This window comes from Marmota marmota, unplaced genomic scaffold (genome assembly GCF_001458135.2).
Source record: "Marmota marmota marmota unplaced genomic scaffold, marMar, whole genome shotgun sequence".
Lineage (NCBI taxonomy): Eukaryota > Metazoa > Chordata > Mammalia > Rodentia > Sciuridae > Marmota > Marmota marmota.
In genome coordinates, this window is record NW_026000016.1 from 38855593 (window position 1) to 38872546 (window position 16954).

At 39.4% G+C, this 16954-nt stretch overlaps 1 protein-coding gene across 2 annotated transcripts in view; it reads right to left on the reverse strand.

Moving 5' to 3' along the window:
- Positions 1-16954, reverse strand: part of LOC125618504 (complement receptor type 1-like) — a 62783-nt gene that overhangs the window by 18062 nt on the left and 27767 nt on the right. For both annotated transcript variants that reach the window (XM_048809483.1, XM_048809484.1), the window contains exons 9-17: positions 16424-16642; positions 13828-14007; positions 13158-13257; positions 10797-10882; positions 7776-8174; positions 5177-5353; positions 4982-5084; positions 3455-3540; positions 926-1153 (exon numbers count right to left, since the gene is read on the reverse strand). In XM_048809483.1, coding sequence (XP_048665440.1) covers positions 926-1153; positions 3455-3540; positions 4982-5084; positions 5177-5353; positions 7776-8174; positions 10797-10882; positions 13158-13257; positions 13828-14007; positions 16424-16642 — 1578 coding nt within the window. The remainder of the gene's footprint in view (positions 1-925; positions 1154-3454; positions 3541-4981; positions 5085-5176; positions 5354-7775; positions 8175-10796; positions 10883-13157; positions 13258-13827; positions 14008-16423; positions 16643-16954) is intronic.

Below are 16954 nucleotides of genomic sequence, written 5' to 3' on the forward strand. Positions count from 1 at the left end.
CTTTTTTTTTTTTTTTTTTGGTACTGGGGATTGAACTCAGGAGTGCTTAACCACTGAGCCACATGCCTAGCTATTATTATTATTATTATTATTATTATTATTATTATTTTTATCATTTAATTTTGAGGCAGGGCATTGCTAAACTGCTGAGGCTGGCTTTGAACTTCCAATCCTTCTGCCTCAGGCTCTTGAACTTCTGGGATTAGAGGCATGTGCCACCACGCCCAGCCTGAGCTACCTTTGTTAATGGTGAGGTGGAGGATCATCCAAATCCAGGCAGTGGCTTGAACAAAACATTGCCAGTAACAAAAAGCATGTAAATACTGACATCTGAGTTTTAAAAATTTCTTCTGTAGCATTACCAGTCCCATGGTAAAGTATGCTATTGACATGTGTTTTTTGCTCAGTGCTCCTGTCTGTTCAGTGTAAAGACAACTGGCAGTAGAGATGTCACAAGAGTATTTCCTTCCACATTGTTTTTCAGGGATTTGAAAACATTTTCAACAGAAACGGGACCTCACTGACTCTCTCCACCCCTCTTCATGCTCTCATCCCATTCTTACCCTACAGGAAGAAACGCCAGAATTCTACCTACTTGACCTTACAACAAGTTGGCTTTTTATTTTTATTTTTAATTATTTTTTTAGAAGGTGTCTCACTATGTTGCCCAGGCTGGTCTTGAACTCCTGGGCTCAAGTAGTCCTCCGGTCTCAGCCTCTCAAGTATCTGAGACTATATACAGGTAGGACCGTACCACTGTACCAGGAACCCAGCCGCTCTAAATGTTGTTCACCTGAGAGGTATTACTGTCTCTGCCATTCATAACAAAGTCATGTTCACAAGCAAAATTGACTGTTGCTACAGAAATGTGGAAAGTCTTGCTTAGATTGTCAACCCATTCAGATATGTGGAAGTGGATACTGACCAGAAGTAATAGAATGTTCACAGCGAGGGGCAGGGCTGCTCCAAATCCCATTGCCTTGATTGTCACTTGTGCAGCGGATGATGCTCTCCCCAATGAGGTCAAAGGTCATCCTTCTGTCTGGGTGGGGGTCACATGTGTAAGATATTTCTTTTCCATATGGAATATCTTGCAAAGCAGTTCCCGTGTGCCTCCCATTAAGGATGGCTGGAGGACTTGGACAAAATATTTCTAGAAAGAAGACAAGAGTTTTAAGTTCTACTAGAACTTAAATAGAATGTCAATAAAGATGAGAAATATAATACTGGTGCCCTGTGACTATTATTAATAGTTTTTTTTTCTTTTAGAAAGAACACATCTAAGGTGGATGAAATTGAATCTGAGACTTTTAAAAAAATATTTATTTTTTAGTTGTAGTTGGAAACAATACCTTTATTTATTTTATTTTTATGTGATGCTGAGGGTCAAACCCAGGCCCTCACCCGTGCTAAGTGAGGGCACTACCACTGAGCCACAACCCCAGCCCCCTGAATCTGAGACTTTTGCTGAGAATGAACTGAGGTAAAACCTAATCGTTTTTTGCAAAAGCCCAAAAGTTGTTTTTATTTTTGTTTTTGTTTTTAACACAAGCCTGGATCCCTTAAGTAGCTAAGTTTTTAATGAGTTCAGAAAGTAATTAATTTTTTAGGCAACCATTTGATTACCTATTTTAAATCAGGCATAGAAAGAGTTTTGTGTTGACAATGGAGTATGAGACAGTTTGGGTCCTCAGAGACCTTAAGTTCCAGGGAAGTTTTTGTGAAGTTTATGAGGCATATATTATCATCTTTAGTAGATATAAATCTCTCTTGGTGACTCAAGACCATTATCATCAAAACCAATACCAAATATGGAATGGTGTCACCAGAAAATATTGGTAATTATAGATTACCAAGGGCACTCCACCACTGAGCCACATTCCCAGCCCTATTTTTTTTAAAGAGAGAGAGAGAGAGAGAGAGAGAGAGAGAGAGAGAGAGAATTGTTTAATATTTATTTTTTAGTTTTCGGTGGACACAACATCTTTCTTTTATTTTTATGTGGTGCTGAGGATCTAACCTAGTGCCCCGCGCATGCCAGGCAAGCGCGCTACCACTTGAGCCACAACCCCAGCACCCCCAGCTTATTTTGTATAGGGCTGGGGGGGGGCAGGTCTCACTGAATTGCTTAGCACCTTGCTTTTTGCTGAGGCAGGCTTTGAACTCGTGATCCTCTTGTTTTAGCCTCCCGAACCACTGGGATTACAGGCCTGTGCCACCGCGTGCAAACCACCTTTTGGTTTTATCTTAAAAATTATCTGTAGTCATGTCTTCCTGGTTTTAGTGTATGTGTTTGAAGCAGTTCTCTTCTGGAAATTAACTTGATGCTTCCAATCCTGAGGTGAATTTAGGAATTCAAGTTTATCAGAATTGTGCATAAATAAAATAAAGATCTTAGGTACATCAAAGATGGATTTTTCATATCTGAGTTGTGTCCATCTGTGTTTTTCTAAAATTTACTTATATAACTACTTTCAGTTTTATGTGTCTCTGAAAGATTGAGTTTGTTGGCTATCTGAGTTCCCTATGTATTGAATGTTCTTATAAAGTTTCACTATAATGTTCACTATATAACATATACAAATACATTTTCATCAAGATATTTTAACAAAATCCATATTTAAATAAACATTTTCAAATCAACAAGAAAAAAATAATTTAAAAAAATATTTCCTTGTTCTAGGAAACAGGGTAGGATACATTGGTAATGTCTTGTATATAAGACATGTACTTTTCTGTTTATCAATTTCTGAATCTTTATCATGTTTTCTTTTAGTATGTGGTTTAGAAATGTGGGGTACCTCATCATTTCAAGTACTGGCTCACAACTCTAGCTCTCATGATAATTTATCATATTAACTCTTTTATTTTCTCTATGTCTCATCACTATTGAACATACCATTTTATATATTCTAATATTTAAAAAAAATTTACTTATTTATTTTCCTGTCTATTGTCTCTTTCCCATTAGAAAATAAATGTCATAAAAGCAGAGATGAGTCTTTTTGTGTTTATTACTCTTTCCACACATAGAAAGAACTGATGCATAGGTAGCCCTCAGTCAGTGAATACCACAGGAGACCAGGTTGAATAAATGCTGAGATACATGAAGAGATAAAAGTGCATAAAAATTTAAGAGAGATTACTCCTTAACTACACAACTAATAAATAAATGAACAAATAAAATCTGATGTACCTTTATGTCCTCGAGTTTCTCCTTGCATTTTTTGCACAAATTCAACATTATCCTCAAACTATGTAATTATAGATTAGTGACATAAACACATGATCTATAAAACCTATAAGACCTCTCTTAAAATTTTTCCAATAAAGAAGTATTTTTTTAATCAATAGTTTAAAGATCCAGAAGATAAGGTAATTTCATGAGGTGAAACAAACAGGAAAAAAAAATTAGGAGAGCTATCCAAGGTGCATAGTTATTCTTTCTACTCACGTTCACACACAGGAGCACTGCTATTCCAAATGCTTTTCATTTCAGCCATGACACAATGACTAGCAGAGTTGCCTTTTAATCGAAACCTTAAGAAAATAAACAAATAAATAAAGCGAGTGAGCCATTTCCATCTCGCCCTGTATCTTTTCAGTAATAGATGCTCAGCTTCCTCACTTCAGCCTAAAGAGGATTTGGTTCTTAGGTGCAGGCACAGCTAAAATTCTCAGTTCCTTAGAATCTGTATTCAGTAGCTGGCAGACACTCAGAAGCCAACATTTCTAAAGAATCTCAGTACCCTGGGACTGGCAAAGTGATCCGAGTTGGTGTCTTAATTGTCATACTGTCTCCATGGCCCACCATCACCTAGGGGCATAGGACCAGGTTTTCCCCAGGTGCCCAAGACTCATAACATTCAGAGACCACCTCTCACTGATGGCCTGCTGAATCCCGCTAATTTTCATTATAGGGTCAGGAGGAACAGCAGCAAAGCAGAGAACATGTATAAAGAGGGTAAGGCTTTGTTCTCCTAGGCATTATAAATGTAATGGGCCAGAAGGAGGTTCATGGGAACACACGGAACCAAATGACCTAGGAAAAGAAGTGTGAGAGGAGGAGGAGTCTCTGCCACCCTGAAATGTTATTGTTGGATCCTGTGGTTTTTCTGAAATCTGCTGAAATCTAAAATCATTCTAAAATCAGAAATCATTATTGGGTGGTGGACTTTATAAATGCCAAAGATTTCTTGGAAATTATTAAAATTTACCTCTCGATTGCCTAATCTGAGTCTCACAGACTGACAGTGCATACCACCAACAGGAGTAGATTCACATAAACATTTATATACAACCCCAAACTGGAGCATTGACTGTTATGATCCCGCTATCAAAGCCACCACTGATATGAAGACATATGATTGAAAACACACTCATCCATACACTACTATGAATTCCACTATGGACTGATTTTAACTGTCTTAAACTTTATCTGACTTATCAGTTGGCAATTTTTGTTTTATTCATCAAACATTTTTTTCTAGCAAACTTTCCATAACATTGCTTTTCTGCCTCCAAATAACTATTTATCCATTCACTTCAAATTCCACCCCAATACTCAAGATCAGCAATTGTATCTATGTTTGTGCTTAACATTGAATTACATGTGGACTGGGGATGTGGCTCAAGCGGTAGCGCGCACGCCTGGCATGCGTGCGGCCCAGGTTCGATTCTCAGCACCACATACAAACAAAGATGTTGTGTCCGCCAAATACAAAAAAATAAATATTAAAATTCTCTCTCTCTCTCATTCTCTCACTCTCTCTTTAAAAAAAAAAAAAGAATTACATGTGTTATTTTTTTCTTGTCTCCTATAGAGGTGCCACTGAGTCTCTGCCCTGATTTCAAGACTATCCTTCCAGAATTTATCTCCTTGGATACTTCTTTTCTACTAGGTCAGCCACCTCTTTCTTGTATTAACCCTAGAATTCAAGTTGGCACTCGTTGTCTGGTTTCTATGATGAGTCATACTCACCCTTCATCACAAATGAAGGTCACTTTTGCCCCAGGCTGTAAAGTAAGTGGCAATAGCACACGACCATTAGGGATGTGGCCTGGGAATGTATCACATAATTTCACTAGGAGAAAAAGAAGAAGAAGAAGAAGAAGAAGTTAAGACTGTGTGTGAGGGGCAAAGAGAATGATCTGAAAACCCAATGAGTCTATTCACCTGTACACATGGGGGCAGCTGGACTCCAGACTCCTTGGGGTGTGCAGTGCAGAGAAGCAGCCCCTCTGAGGTCATACCCTGGCTCACAGCTGTAGAACACTTCCTGCCCAGGGGAAAAGTTATCCTCGTGGCTTGGGGTATGCACACCATGCAGGATTTCTGGGGGTGGCTGACACCCTATGTGGAAAGAATAAGTCCAAATTCTATGTTTGTTTTGGAGAAATGCTGTGCTAACCCCTAAACTTTTCAAGGAGTTGGGAAATAGTATTTAAAGGCTGCAGTAATTTGGACATGGAATGTCTCCCAAAGGCCCATCTGTTAAAGGCTTGGTCCCCAGCCAGGGGTAAGACTGGGAGGTAGAGGAACCTTTAAGAGTTGGACCTGGGCTGGGGCTGTAGCTCAGTGGCAGAACACTTGCCTAGCAAGTGAGGTACTGGGTTGGATCCTTAGCACCACATAAAAATAAACAAATAAAATAAAGGCATTCTGTCCATCTACAACTACAAAAAAAATTTAAAAACTAAAAAAATAATAACATGACCTGTGTCCAGCATCTAAAGTCTTTGTGGATGGGGTTCCACAAAAAAAAAAAGAGCTGAGGCCTGGTGGAGTTTTAGGGCATTAGGGGTGTGGCTTCAAAGGGGATTGTGGGACCCTGGTCTTTCTCTTCTTCTCTTTCATGTCCCCAACATGAAATGAAGTGAACAGTGTGCTTCACTATCTGCTCTCCACCTGGATGTACTGCCCCAAAGCAATAGGGAAAACCAACCATGGAGTGAGACCTTCTATAGTGTGAGACAAAACAATCATTTTCTTTCTCTACAAGTTGACTTATGTCAGTATTTGTTATAGTAACAGAAAGCTGACTAATACAGATGGGTTCAAGTATTACAGAGAACATCAAATGATATGCCACCCCCCCATTTTACTGAGGTAGCAGTTTTACGAAGAGATGTAACAAGGCCTTATAGCTAGTAAGAGGTAGAGAAATAAAACCCAGTTTTCCAGATAAGGTCTTAATTCACTCGTAAGTCTCTAAGTCATGAGGTTCCTTCTCCTAGCTCTGACTATCCAGTACAGAATTATGAGTCCTGGTGGATTCTCCACCTGCATATGTCCTAGGAAGGCAATCCTGATTTTCAACCTTATGGCTCAGGTTATGAGAAGGTTGCCTAGACCCGAGCCTATTTTCCCTTCCTCCTTATAGCACACTGTGACTAATGTACAGTCCTCTAGACATGCTTACATTTCTCTGTCCTCTAAGCTGCTCTCTTAGTGACTGCACACATGGTTTGGTGGAAGAATTCTCAGATCCTTCCCTATCCCTAAGTATTAGCCATAACACCTCCCAGTTCACTGCTAAGCAACTATTGAGACCGAAGAACATAAGTCGAGCCATCAAGAAAAAGAAATCCCCCAATAAGCCAGTCCTTGTAATAAGAGGACATATTATTTAGAGACTTAGAGTGTACCTTGACTTATGGCCCTTGTGGTGGGTGCCTAGGGCCTCAGAACACATCTTTCTTACTTTCTTTCTTTTTTTTTTTTGGTACTGGGGATTGAACCCAGAGGTGCTTAACCACTGAACCACATTCCCAGCCCTTTTTAAATATATGTTTTTGTTGTTGTTGTTGTTTGTTTTTTGAGACAGGATCTCGCTGAGTTGCTTAAGGCCTTGCTAAGTTGCTGAGGCTGGCTTTGAACTCTTGAGCCTCCTGTCTCAGTTTCCCAAGCTGCTGGGATTACAAGCATGAGCCACCAAGCCCAGCTCAGAACACTTTAACATTTTAACACTCTAACATTTTAACATTTTTAACACTTTAACATTTTTAACAATTTGACAGCCTCAGAACATTTTAACATCAACTAATCTATGTCTATGAGTGGAAAACCTGTTGGACTTTTGAGCAAGTTATTTTGCTCTTCACTTCAGATTCCTAAGGGAAAAATGTTGGAAGTGGACCATTATAGACAAACTCTAAGGTGTCTGCCATGATTCTGATGCTGTATCTGTTTTCATAAGCTAGTCTCTTTCTCTCACTGATAGATGAAGACAGAAGCAGGGCAAGAAGCAGAGCAGTCAGACCCTGGTGTCTGACACAATTGCTTTTTAAAAATTCTGAGTGTGTCACTTAGTGGCATGTGACTTGGACAATTCATTTAGCCTCCAAAAGACCAAACTAGCTTCACTATAGAATGAGTATGCGAATAGCACTCTTTCCAAGTGTTGTTCTAAGAGGCAAAGTGAGAGGATGCCTATGACGTGTCACATGGCCTGCATGGAGAAGGTCCATAACATTCGTCAGTATAGAGAGGGCAGCTGGGACTGTGCCCAAGAATGTCAACGGGAGTGTCCCAGAGATCTCCTTTCTTGGCTAATTAAGCTTTTGCTTCTCAAAATGAAGGGGAATATACTCAAGTGCACATGCACACACACGTACTAATGGACAGGCATGCACCCCCTAATTTCATGCTCCTTCCCCTCATATTTACTCTTCAACCTGCTTACCACACATCCCTCTTCCAGAGCGCACATTAATCTCCCAGTCCACCAACAATCATGCCCTTTAGGCCTCTCCTAAGCCTCAGCCAGACTCACCCCTGGAGCAGCTTGGTAACTCTGGCTCCCATTTGTTTTGGGGCCAGCACTGCACCTGGGTGGGTCCTTTCATGACAAAGCCAGGCTGACATCCAAACTCCACTATTTCATTTAAGGAAAATAAGCTTCTGTTTTCAGTTAGCATTATTGCATTTTCAACGTGTGGAGGGGTGCATTTATTAGGTACGATGCACTGTGGGGGAGGGCCGCTCCAAACGCCAACTTGATTGTCATGGCTGGTGCAGTGTATGGAGGGCTCTCCCACGAGGTGAAACAGCCTTCTCCCTCTGTCTGCACCATTACAGCGATAGGTCACCACCATCCCGTAGAGGAAATCTTCTCCATTGGTGTTAATGAAATCTCCATTGGCAATGGCCGGAGGTGGCTCACAAGGAATCCCTGGGCAAAGAACAAGTTCAGCAAAACATTAATTTCTTAAAGTTATATTTAACTATAAATTTTGATAATCAGTTAAAAACGTCTCCAAATTGCCAAAAATTATGCATTTACAATACTGTTCTCTCATCTTTGCTAATATAGGGATATGATTTTTTTTGCACAGTTGCAGATTAGGTGACCATAGTATTATGGGCTGTGCTTTTTCTAGTTACCACTACTTCAAAAAATGTGTTCATATATTATTATATCCCACTATTTGTTTCTCATTTTAAATGAGGATTTAACTTCCAACATTGTTAATTTCTTTCTTTCTCTGTAGAAGGCATTTGGTTTTATTGTATTGGTTACTAATATGTAAAGCATATAGTAAAATAGCTTTATCAAGTGTTCTAATTGCTGATTCAGATGTCATACTGTGTCTTGCTGTATGTAAATTTGAAAATGAGCATATTAGGAATAAAGATATATTTTGGCAATGTTGACTCAATACAGAAGAAATGGGGAAAATGTATTACAATGCTACTCCTTAAAAAATATGAAGCACAGCTAATTTTATGAACAAATTTAATTCTCAAATAATAGCTGACTCCTAGGCATTTCAAGTCATTCTAGAATAAATAAGATATTTTTATTACTTATTATCAGATAAACCTCATATTGGGAACTTATTTCTCTAAATCTTTAAGAATATATTTAAGAAGAAGAAATTTATTGGAGAAATTACATAAAATATAGTTAAAATCATCTTTAGAGCCATTTCCTAGAAAATACAGCTAGCTAATATGTAACCTTTCATGTAAACTCCCACATAGATGCCCCCCTCACAAAGCATATTTTTAAAAAAATAATCTTTGCTGGATGAATAATATGCCAGTATAGGGATGTGCTATATGATCCCATTTCAAAGAATTGTCTCTATTGACTCCATAACTCATTCTGGTATATTTTAAGCATTTTTTTTTTTTTTACTTTTATAGTAGAACACATGCCGTTCCTAAAACTAATTCCAGAAGATGCTCAACATTTAGATGACTTTCCCACCATTGTTTAATCACAAACAGTAATGTTGATAATATTTACAAAGCAATATCCTTGCAAACCCTGTGTACTTTTTTAAAAAGAATTAATAAAAAAAATAGAATACTGGATTAAAAGATGCATGCCAAATCAATGTTATAGCAGTTCAACTCACAATAGCTAAATTATGGAACAATCTTAGGTACCCTTCAACAAATGAGTGGATAAAGAAACTGTGATATAGACACACAATGGAATATTACTCAGCCTTAAAGAAGAATGAAATTATGACATTTGCTGTTAAATGGATGGAGCTGGAGAATATCATGGTAAGTGAAATAAGCCAATCCCCAAAAACCAAAGGCTGAATGTTTTCTCTGATATGAGGGGGGCGGCTGGCTAGGGAAGAATAGAGGTACTTTAGATTAGGTAGAGGGGAATGAAGGGGGAGGAGGGAGTATAGGGGTATGAAGGAGAGTAGAATGAATCAGATAATAATTACCCTCTGTGCATATATGACTACAAGACCAGTGTGATTCTACATCATGTACAACCAGAAGAATGAAAAAATATGCTCCATTTATGTATGATGTAAAAAAAAGTACTTAAATTTTAAACGCTGGGGAAAAAAGATGCATGCAGTTAAGAGTTTTGATGAATATCCATCCTGTACTGGCCTTCTACAGAGTGTGTTCCACTTATTCTCCTACCAATTGGACTTGACGTTGCTGACGCCCCCACGATATCACCAAACCCAGGATTATATTCTTTTATGCTCTTTGTTAAATTGCAATTGCTCGTTCCTCTATGCTCTTCAAAGTGGGAAGCTCATCTTCCAAACAGCTCACAGGGAAGATGGCACATCATCCGTTCAGACAAGGGATAAGGAGGAAGCTAAGCTGCTCTGCTTCAATAGATGCTGTGATCAGAAGAGCTGACAGAGAGGAAGTAACTAACTTTGTTTTTGTTTACTTCATTAAAGAGAATGCTCTTCAAACTAGGAAGTGTTTCATCAACCAAAGAGGAATTGGGAGCTGTTCAAAATGAGCAGAGAAGTATGCAATGAGCCCTCCATAGCCACTGGTTCTGAATCCACAGTTTGAACCAAAGGGGGATTTAAAATATTCGAACTATTTGAGAAGTCTGAACAGGTACAGACATTTTTTCCCTTGTCATTATTCCCTAAACAATACAAGATAAAAACTATTAACATAGCATTTACATTATACTAGATATTATAAGTAATCTAGAGCTGATTTAAAGTATATGAGGATACCTGTAGGTTATACGTAAACACTGCCGATTTATAGAGAGGATTTGAGCATCCATGGATTTTGTTATCTGCAGATGGTCCTGGAACCAATCTTCTGCAGATACTGAGGAAGAAGTTTAGTTTAAAACAAGTTATACACCAAAATAAAGAAAATTCAGGTGGGTGTAGATGTTTGGAACACTGTGAGCAGTTTTAAGGATGTAACTATATTCTTCAAATATTGGAAAGAGACTATTTCCAAGAGGAATGAGATTCATTCTTTGTAATTCAAAGGGAGAGGGCAACTCTAGGAATAACTGGTGGGATAAATGGGCAAGCAGATTTTAACTCACGTTCACAAATTGGTGGCTCTGTGTTCCAATTGACAATATTGCCTGAGATGATACATTCAGCAGACGAGTGACCAATGAGTCGGTACCTTATGGCAAAAGAGGAAAAAAAATCATAGTGTGCACATCCCATCAGGCCCCTTACAACATGTCTGTGTGGCAATTTGGGGAGTCTAAAGGCCATCCTTACCTAGCTATTGTATCCAGCATTTCTTAATTCTCTTTCCCATCCTTTCACCATCAAAATGGATACTTCTTTAACTCCTAGTGGACAACTCTGCTTCTTAATTTCTTGGCCTTACTGTGGATTATACTAGGCACCAAAATAAAACCATCCTTTTATGCATGTGTTTAATAATTTTCTTATTCCATTCTATTTTTTCTCATATGCTATTGCTACTCTTTATTTGCACGTTTCTGATAAATATGACCCACACGACTATGTCATCTACTTGAGACTTTTTAAGGACCACAAAACTTGATGTTCTTTCAGTTCTATTTAGCAGCCTTTTTTTTTTTTTGCAGGGGTGGGGTACCAGGGATTGAATTCAGGGGCACTCTACCACTGAGCCACATCCTCAGCCCTATTTTGTATTTTATTTAGAGACAGGGGGTTCACTGAGTTGCTTAGCGCCTCCCTGTTGCTGAGGCTGACTTTGAACTCGGGATCCTCCTGCCTCAGGTGGTGGCAACAGAAGTTAATTTCTTTGGTAGGTATTTAATTAAAATTAAAATTTTAATTCCTGGATTCTTAAACTGCCCCCCCCCCCACTGTCATCCCTGAAATGCAGAAGTTTTCCTAGTGATGACTAAGTGGACCTAATTTATTTAACTTTCTGGAATTTTTTATTACACGTACTTTGGATCCTAGTGCTGTCTTAAGCGTGCTTTTCCTTTCCTCTCCACTGAATTTTATTAATTCCTCTTCTTGTTCTGATTGATTTTTTTCTGCAATATTCAGTGTCTCTGTCATATTGAAAAATTTTCTTAGTTTCACAATTGCTTAGATTTATTCTCATTTTACCATGTGAGATTCTAGGTACTAGGCTTTGTGAGCCATGAACTGTCACGTGTATAAGAGAGCACAGGTTTCTTTCCAGAGCTTGCTATGGCAGCACTGATTTTGCTGTACTCTCAGACTGATCCGCGGTTCCCATTCAGAGTGAGGGTGAGGTGGCACCTTCTCTGTGTGCTGAGGAAGGGAAAGCATTGACCACAGTACCATGCTTGGTGAGTTCTCCATGCTTGACATTTTCAAAGGGGGCTCTCTTAGGGGCTGAACTCTGTTCAAAGTGATTTGTGGTTGATATTGTAATACCCCTCCCATTCCTGTGAAAGTGATTTTATTTGGAAATAGGGTCTTTGCAGATGTAATCAAGTTAAGGTGAGTTCATTAAAGTGGGCCCTAATCTACATGACTGATGTATTATAAAAAGAGAGAGAACACTGGACATACACACACACACACACACAGAACACTCTGTGAGGACAGACACAGAAGGAAGATGGCTACGCGAAAGCAGGAAGAGAAAGGAAAGTCTCTACAAAGAGGTTTCAAAGGAAGTAGGGTCCTGCCAACATTATTATTATGATTTTAATTTTATTTAGTTGAAGATGGACACACACCTTTATTTATTTTTATGTGGTGCTGAGGACCAAATCCAGTACCTCGTATGTGCTAGGCAAGTGCTCAACCATTGAGCTACAATTCCACCTCAGCTCAACATCTTGATTGGGTACATCTAGTCTCCAAAATAGAACACCCCCGCCGCCCCCCACCACTGAATTTCTGTTGTTTTAAGTCACTCCTTTTGTGGCACAGTGCTGACCATGAAAATCTGATTCTGGCTCCGTGGCCTTGTCCTTCACCCAGCAGTATATGAATGTGCGCTCTGCATCAGGGTTGTCGGTATGCTTAATTTTTTTAAAATTTATATTTGGGCAGATTGAGCCCAGGGGTACTCTACCATTGACCTTATCCCCAGACCTTTTTATGTTTTGAGACAGGGTCTCGCTATGTTGCCCAAGTTGACCTGGAACTTGTGATCCTCCTGCCTCAGCCTCCCAAGTCTCTGTGATATGCAGGCACGAATCACTGCACCTGGCTATTATTATGCTTTGACTGCAAGCCCCTCCCAGTGAATGCCTCACTTTTCTTATCTACACTGCCCTGGTTTCAGCAAGGACACACATTTCCCCTTAATCTTATCAGACTATTGTTCATTTCAATCAGGAGTTAAATATCCGAGTTTATACCTTTTAATACCAGGCAGTAATAGGCTAGTTGCCCTTTCTGAGATGTGCCATGAAGGTAGCATTGCTGTTCCAGAGCTCTTGGGCTAAGAGATATCGCTGCCAACTCACCCTTTATTACACGTATAATTAATTCTGGATCCAATCTGGGTGTCGGAGTCTCCATGCACCAAGCCGTTCGTAGGATCTGAAGGAGTTTTACATGATTTTCCTATAGGAAGGAAACAGTTTTGGAGCTACAGTCATCTGAACTTTCTTAGCACATAAAGTCCCAACCTGACTGCAGTTAGGCAGTTGAGAGGAACAGCTTTTGTTACTTTAAGGAAACTCACAAACTGTCTTTTATCAGCCATCTAAGTACCACTTTCAAAAAGAAATCCCCTTCCAGATTCGTTTTATCTCTGCCTATTATTCTTCACCAAATATGAAGGTCATTCATACAAGTATATTTTGAATTTCTCAAAGGATTTGTTCCCACCAAGAAATTCAAAGAGACTTTATATCTCCCTACACAATTTTTTTTTTTCCTGGTCTAGAATCACTCATTTTTTCTTTCCCATAGGAAATGGACATCTCCACAAACATTCCTTTAACATTCTTGTGAAATGAACATTTCAACCAATAATCACAGATGATGGACAAGACCAACTTTTATTCCCACCCACCCAAACATTTTTTTGAAAAAAGGTTTTTTTTCTCATGTCCAGAATTTGAAAACATTAAATCAGATCCTATGGATGCTTTTTCAGACACCAGAAAGCTCCAATGCTGAGTTACTCACGTTTGCAGACATCTTTGGGACTGGACCAGACCAAGTTTTCTAGACACGTGATAGAGAACGACCTCCTGTAGTACCCAGGGCCGCATTCAAACTCTAAGGACGCCCCAATGGGAAACTCAGATTCTTTGGTTTGGGTTTTCAACTTAGCAAACTGAAAAGGACCAGGAGTTTTACAGTAACCTAGAGAACAAGAAACCAGGAACATGTGAAGTAACAAAACATGCTTTTCCTTCGTGTCTCTCCCTTATTTGTTTTGATGCCAGAAGAAAATAAATTCCTGGTTCTAGAAAAATAATTTCCTTCTGATATCGGGAGGGAATGTTTGATTCACAGAAGGACATCAGAAAACATAAGATCTGAAAGGCTGGTCTGCTGTTTGATCTTTCTGCTTATATAACTTAATGCAAAGATCATTCCAATTTAATTTTTTTTATAGTTTTTGAGAGCCTGAAAGATGCCTATGCTCAGGTTCCACCTGTCCTGTCTGGTTTCCTTGTACTTCAAGACATCAAAACTCCAGTGGAGAGTTCATGAGCATGGGTGGTTCTGAACTCAAGATGTTTGTTGGCCCTGGGCTTCCCAGCCTTCAGTTTTCTATGTCTGATTTCTGAACCAGCCATTTCAATAAGGAGGGAATAAATAGCCTCTCCTTAAAACAAAACAAACTCCAACTCCTATTCCTCCTATACTCTTCATTATAAGAGAACTTTGCTCAAAGTAAATTTTGGATCTACCTCTAGCTTTAGTTCCACACTCCTATCATCCATTAAGCTCTAGGCTCAAGAAGTTAAAAACTCACTTTGGATTCATATTATACAAAATCAGGAAAGTATATAGGCTTGGGAACAGAGAAGGTTTTGGCAATACCTTCTCTCTTAGCTTCTATTTCAGCTGTCTTTCTACCTCCCTTACAGTGATCAAGTCAAAGAAGGATTGTCATACCAGAGCTTATTCTGCAGGCAGGGAATTCTCTGCAAGTAGATTTATTATAAACTGATTTCTCATTCTTTTAAATAGTTTTATTTTTTAGTTGTAGGTGGACATGACATCTTTATTTGATTTTTATGTGGTGCTGAGGATCAAACCCAGTGCCTCATGTATGCCAGGCAAGCACTCTTCCTCTGAGCCACAACCCCAGCCCCGATTTCTCATTTCTTGATCATAATTAATTTTTCTCAATACAAAAAAATGTGTCTTAATTTCAAGACACAGTCAGTACATTTCCAGATACATTTTCATGAGAAATATATCATCCTGTTTTATCTGTTTCCTTTCCATCTTAGAGTGTGCATGTTCAATCTCCTGGCTTCTAGTTCATGAAGACCATGAACTAGACCCGTCATGACCAAAACCCGTCATCTCAGGCAAATTCACACATGACGTTGGTCAGGCAGGCATCTCCAGGCTCAATTCTAACTGGTAGAACTAGGATAACCAGAATAGGGTTCTGAGGGGTGAAAATGTCATAATGCTTAAAAGACTGCCTCTGTCCGCAGTTGACTGGGTAAGTCTGCATTAGGAATCCCCATTCATACACAGCCTCATGGGTGCACTCCAAGTGAAAGGCATAGTGTTGGAGGCAGGGAGAGAGGGGGGAAATGACTTCAGAGTGACTAGTGCTTGGTCCTTTTCCTTTTAGAGTTATTCCGCTCTCTCACTATTCCCCAGGGGTCAGTGTGTGTTATGCCAAGGTTAGGGTCCCTTTTTCAATTTGCTTCCTCCTTTCTATCCTCACCTCCTCAAAGGTGAATGTCTTGGGGGGCTGTTTGTCTTCATCAACCTTCCCCAGAAGTTAGAAATGAATAAAAATCTCTTTATTTTGCATTTTCCCCTTGTTTTTTCTTTCCACTGAACTGAGAAGCTTTAAGATCTAGCCCGGATCTAAGGAGAAAATAAGTCTTATTTTAATGTAGAATTTAGCTTAAGGAGCTGGACATGGTGGTGACGTCTGTAATCCCAGAGGCTTGGAAGACTGAGGCAGGAGGACCTTGAGTTTAAGACTAGCCTCAGCAAGACACTGTTTCAAAAAAAAAAAAAAAAAAAGGCTGGGGATGTGGTTCAGTGGTAAAGCACCTCTGGTTTAAATCTCTAGTACCCAAAACAAAACTAACAAAACAAAAAAAGAACTTAGCTCAAGGAGGCTAAAGGAATCTTTGCAGTGTGTCTACAATGCAGCCCACTTTTCAAGGAGAATATACAGGGTCATTATATATGACCCTGTATATACAACTAGATCATTAAAATAGATTTTTGCCTGGCTTTATTCTCTGCTGGCCTATCCTTTTGTCCAAAGCCTGTGAAGATGGTATGACTTACACTACTTAGGAGTCATAGAAATTTGCTTTCGATTCTTATGATTTGAACTTATGCTCTTTGTAATTCTAATCAAGGACCTTTCTACCAACTACCAATTTCCCTCTGGCAGTAAAGGCCACGAAAATCTTACATGTTGACATATCTTAGAACCATTCATTACTGCTTTGGCATTTAATTGTGTCAAGTGCACAAATAAATATCACACTGTAATTGCAGAAATTTGGAGGATCTGGTTTAGAGATTCAGAACCCATTTGGGATATGGAGAAATATACACTTACCCAGAAGTACACAGCGAGGAGCAGGGCCACTCCAAACCCCATGCCCTTGGTGGTTGCTCGTGCAGAGGATGGTGCTCTCCCCAAAGAGGCTGAAGGTGATCCCCCTGTCTGGTTGGGGATCACATGTGTAAATCACTGATGTTCCAAAAGGAAAGACTTCCAGAGAAGCTCCTGAGTGTCTCCCATTAAGGATAGTTGGAGGACTTGGACAAAAGATTTCTGGAAAGAAGGTAAGAGCTTCAGTTTCTTTCAGGGATTTCGTCAGAGGTATTCTACCATCGTAAGGGGCTATGATTGGTGCCACTTTTAAAAATGCTAAGATGAAGCTGGGTGCGGTGTTATACGCCTGTAATCCCAAATAGCTCGGGAGACTGAGACAGGAGGATTTTGTGAGTTCAAAGCCAGTCTCAGCAATGGCGAGGCACTTAGCAATGCAATGAGACTCTGTCTCTAAATAAAATAAAGCCGAGGTTGTGGCTCAGTGGTTTAATGCACCTGAGTTCAATCCCCAGTACAAAAAAAAAAAAAAAA